The sequence below is a fragment of the Rutidosis leptorrhynchoides genome, chromosome 5, assembly GCF_046630445.1.
Source record: "Rutidosis leptorrhynchoides isolate AG116_Rl617_1_P2 chromosome 5, CSIRO_AGI_Rlap_v1, whole genome shotgun sequence".
Taxonomy (NCBI): domain Eukaryota; kingdom Viridiplantae; phylum Streptophyta; class Magnoliopsida; order Asterales; family Asteraceae; genus Rutidosis; species Rutidosis leptorrhynchoides.
In genome coordinates this window covers 46,102,184-46,107,500 of record NC_092337.1, presented here as the reverse complement: position 1 = coordinate 46,107,500, position 5,317 = coordinate 46,102,184, and the positions used below count along the sequence as shown (strand labels likewise).

The 5,317-nt window shown below is 34.2% G+C and overlaps 1 protein-coding gene across 1 annotated transcript; it reads left to right on the top strand.

Annotated features, from left to right (window-relative positions):
* The first annotated feature begins 3,010 nt into the window (after positions 1-3,010).
* LOC139850547 (uncharacterized) lies at positions 3,011-4,622 on the top strand. Its single transcript, XM_071840113.1, has 4 exons — positions 3,011-3,111; positions 3,368-3,548; positions 4,109-4,266; positions 4,355-4,622. Exons 2-4 carry the CDS (start codon positions 3,380-3,382, stop codon positions 4,460-4,462), a joined length of 435 nt encoding a protein of 144 aa, XP_071696214.1. The 5' UTR covers positions 3,011-3,111; positions 3,368-3,379; the 3' UTR covers positions 4,463-4,622.
* The last annotated feature ends 695 nt before the right edge of the window (positions 4,623-5,317 follow it).

Here is a 5,317-nt window from a genome sequence, read left to right as displayed (position 1 = left end):
GAAAACACTGTAGCATTTCGGGTACTGTAGCAATTCAAAAATACTGTAGCAAATTAGTGTTTTACTGGTTCATCTTAAACGTTTTAGTTAACTTATCTAAATATTAATCGAATCAATAATCGAATGTTACTATCGTTTACTAAATAACTTGAAATCATATATATATATATATATATATATATATATATATATATATATATATATATATATATATATATATATACATATATATATATATATATATATATTGTTCGTGAATCTTCGAGAACAGTCAAAGAATAATTGATTACATGAATATAGTTCCAAAACTTTCGTGACTCAACTTTACAAACTTTGCTTATCGTGTCGAAAATATTAAATCATTTAAAGATAAAGTTTAAATTTGGTCAGAAATTTCCGGGTCATCACAGTACGACTCCCGGTATTGGTGAAACTTGATAAACGAGGCATAGATCTTCATTCGGTTCGTTGCCCTTTGTGTGATGATGCAATTGAAACGGTTGACCACTCGCTTATTTGGTGTAAACATGCTTTCGATGTGTGGGGCAAAGTGTTTGATTGGTGGGGTCGTGGTGGTATCCCTTTTGTTAATGTCGATGACCTCTTCCTTGATTCGGGGCAAGCAAATTCAAGTGTGGGTAAATTGATTTGGTAAGCGTTGGTTTGGTCTACTAGCTATCTTATATGGAAAAATCGTAATCAAAAGGTTTTCTCAAATAAGTGTTGGAACGTACCGACGGCATTGAACGAGATTCACATTAAAAGTTTCGAGTGGGTCGCAAGATGTAAATCTAAGTCGATCGATTGGCATTCGTGGCTTCATAACCCTCGTGTTTTTCTTACATAGTCTCTCTTGTAAAGATGCAATCTTAGCATCATGTTTATAGTTTTTAGTGTAGTTGTATATTTTCGTGTTCGGTTTGTTTGGTCGTGGTTTCGTGTATTCATTTTTTAATAAAATTGTTGCCTTTCAAAAAAATATATAGGTACTAAGATAGAAGTATACTTAACTAAATTTAACATTTTTTTAGTTTTTGCAGTTCGGGCTACCCGGAACTTTCAGAGGGCAATCAATCCAACTCCATACTCCGGTGTATGCAGTCTAGCATGATAATTCCTTGGCTGTTTGGAGAGCAAGATAAAATAAGCTTCTCGTTAGAATGGAACGCGATAAACGTGGCATCGATCTTCACTCGGTTATATGCCCCGTTTGTAATGACGACGCTGATAATATAGAGCATATATTACTAAATTGTAAAACGACTGTCGAAGTATGGGTACGCATACAAGAATGTTGGAATCTTAACATTACTATCAATACGAACACAATGAAAGTTTTCGACAGTAATAATCCTAATATTAATTCTCCCCAAAGTATCAAAATTTGGCAAGCAATCACATGGTTAACAAGCTACGTTGTGGAAAAACAGAAACGATTATGTCATCAAGAAGAAGACATCTACCCGTGCAAATATGGTTAATGACATTCAAGCCAATAGCTTTGTGTGGATTTCTTGTCGATGAAAAAGTGGAAATCTCGAGTGGCTAAACTGGGTCTCCGATCCTATACTTTATGGTGTTTCTCCCCCCAATAGACTGAGCATAAGCTAAATAATTGGTTAGCTTCGTGTCACTTAAATCGATCTCCTGCTGCTTACAGATTATCCTCATCGGATGTTTTGGGCTTGAAATTCTTAATGGACTAGTTTTGGTTGCTTTGTCGCTGAAATCTCAGCATTGTGATCATCTCTAGTCCGGCTTGGGTTACAAGTTGATTTTCAAGGTCTTATGTCCACAAGGTTCTATAGCGTATTCATAGTTGTAAATGTTTTCGCGTATTGCGCTGGATTGTATATTGTAAATAGCCTGGTTCATTAATAAAATTTGTTTTGCTTTAAAAAGATAAATAGATATGTAATAAGTAAACACAATTATATTTTTACGCGGTATAATTTTTACATAGATAAAATAAAATAACAGATGGAGGCATAGAGCGTGATGTACTGGTTTCAAAACAATTACTATAAAGAAAGGGACCAACATGCCACCCCCAACATTATTTATCTCTGATCGAGTAGTATGAAACAAAATACAAATGTTTCAAAGTCTCAATGAACAGGTTTTGGGTTTAAGGGATTTAAGCGTGGGCAATGATTATGTAATATCCGTACTACTTATACATAATATGTTGATATCCTAAAATAAAATAAAAAGACAGAACGTTTTGTTTCAAAAAAAAAGTTGTAAATTGCAAATTTGCCCACTCAAGATGCAAATTGTTTGTGTATGTTCGCAAGCGATTAGCGACTAGGTGACTAGGGCTAAAATTTTGATACTTCGATACCCAAGTGATTTGCGTATTGTCTGAATTGTGACCTCTAAACATTGAAATGTTATATCTTTTTTACTTGTAGCTCTGATTCAATTACTGTGTTTTTTTTTTTAACTCTTTGTTTTTAGATATATGTGTTGGAAAACTATCGAAGTTCCAAATTTTGTTTTGATATTCGATGATTATTGTATTAAATCAGTGCTAAAACATTTTATACCATGGACCGTTAAAAAAAAGATGATTATTACCATCAAGGTCGTCCCGTCAATTTTAATTTTTCATATGAACCCTATTCAAATTATAAAAAATAGTCCTTTATATACAAAAGTTTAAAATATGTGTAATAATATGTTAAGTAAAATACTAAAAAATTATGTTGAATATCAGCATCATTAGCCGTAACAATTTTTTTAATAATACCACATATTTTTGAATTATAGATCCCTTTAAATCATGGGCCAATGCGAGTGCACATGTGTATCACGCCCTTAAATACGTCCCAGAAATTTTGATTTGTTATCTTATCATGGATGGAATTTTGATTTGTTATCTATTAATTAAAAAGCAATGTAGAAAAAGTAGCCCATTAATTTAAGCCTATCTAATTAATGGGCTTTATTTGTTGGGCCATCGAACCCATATAATTTTTGGGTTTCTTTACAGCATGTTGCAGCCGCTCTCGAATCCCTTATTCGTTGCATCGCCATTTCTGAACGATCTGGAAGATCACTGATTGTAAACTCACAATCACATTATTCATCGTCCGCTATCTGAATCCGGTAACAAATCCCTCTTTGAATTTGTCTATTTTGTTTTGTATTTGTTTAATGCCTGCCAACTGTTCGACGATATGCCTATGTAAACTTCCATTTAGGTTTTTTGTTCTTTCATCTAAGATGATCATAAATTTGTTAAAATTTCATATTATACACAATTGTGACAACTTTAATTATAAAGTTGCTTCGCTTTCCAAAAAAAAAATTATAAAGTTGCTTCATTTTACATATAAAAGTTTCAATTTTTATTTAAATTTAGGGTTTGGTAATCATGTTTTTGACAAGAGTTTTTGGAAGGAGACTATTTGCAACAACAGCAAGATCAGAAACCAGTGCTGCAGCTGGGTCTGCTGCTAGTAATGTTAGAACTGCACATAATCCCCTTGAAGAGTTCTTTGAGCTTGATAGAAATCCAGAGGAAGAGAAACCTGTTGTTTACGGTTTGTTTTTCGATATCATTTTCATTTTCATGTAATTTCAGTATGCAGAATTTTGTCATGTGATCTTTTTACTCTTGTGGCTGGTGTGGTTACTATATAAAAGAAATTGAATTATTGATAAGAAAATTTGTACACAAATTTTAGGCAACTGTTGCTTTGGGTCAAGAGGGTGAAATTGGGTTGAGAGCTTAATGAAACTGATAATACCTTGTTTTTTGAGACAACCCAAAGTTTGTAATTTTCATATTCTTCACTTTTGAATATAACTACAGTGTAAGTTTTGGGTGGTGATATGTACCCAACCAAATTTTAGCCATACTTTTGTTGTGTGTGCGCACAGCTAATGGTAAATGGCTGATTTATGTGGTGTACAAATCACCATCCATTGATTTTCTTAATGGTAAGTTATATAGATATATATTATATATGATACACTTAAGATTGGTAATCTAGGCTACTCGAACAGGTCTGTTGAAATGGAATGAAGTTGCTTGACATAAATGCCTGTTATTTGTGTACTGAATTTATTTTGTTTATTTTAAGTTGCATTCTTTTTTTAGGACGTAGTTGGAAGGCTTCAGAACTGCGTCTAAAGTCTTGGGATGATCTACAAAAGTTATGGTATGTTTTGCTGAAGGAAAAAAACATGTTGATGACTCAACGCCAGATGCTTCATGCGCAAAACTTGCGGTTTCCTAATCCTGAACGGCTACCTAAGGTTTATTTTATTTGATTTCATTTGATTAGATTTCTCATTTTACTACCATTGGTCCTTAATAAGATTTTTACAAATGATTACTGTGCAGGTGAGGAAATCAATGTGCAGAATCAAGCATGTGCTAACTGAGAGAGCAATTGAAGATCCAGATCCTCGAAGGACTGCTGAGATGAAGCGAATGATAAACGCTCTATGATGAGTTTTTGATTTTGACTTGTAGCAATAAATTTTAGTTCATCATTGATGTAGTTTGTGAAATTGGAGACTTCTACTTTTATATGTGTATGTAGTACGATGTAGTGAACTTTTCAGCGAGTTGTTTGACTGATCGAACCTATTTCGACCCATATAGACTCAAGATAAATCTGAGTGCCTAGAGTATGTTGGGGTGGGGTGGTGTTTGGGGGTGTGGGTGGGGGGGGGGGGTGTTGGGGGGGATGTTTTAAGGACCTTATGGTTGTCATTTTGAGATCATCATCTCAAAATACATAATCACCATGTCCTGTTCATAACAATCCATCTCATCATTAAACAATACTCTTGAGAGCATATTTCATACATTCAATGTATGTGTATTATCACTATCAATGTATGTGTATTATCACTATGATTGTAGTTAACCCTTAAATGAGGTTAATACACTCCTATAAATAGTGTTCACTAGTCCGTATCATGTGCCTTTCATCCATGCATTTTATTTAAACTTTATGTGCGCGTCTTAACACCTTCCACTGAACTTCTCTATTAACCCCTTTCACTAACTATTTTAAAATAACCCATTACTAACTTGTAACTATAGATGGGCAAAAAAACCGGATCCAGATCCGATCCGGTGACCCGATCCGGAACCGGACAGAAGCAAAACCGGACACAGCAAAAACCGGATCCGGTACGACCCGGATCCAGATTTTCAAGAAAACCGGATTTTTTCCGGATATAAATCGGATTTTATCCGATCCGGTTTGGATCCGGATCCGGATCCGATCCGGTTTGGATCCGGTTTTTCAAAAACTAGCCCGTTTTTTTTTTTTTTTTTTTTTTTTGTGCAGTT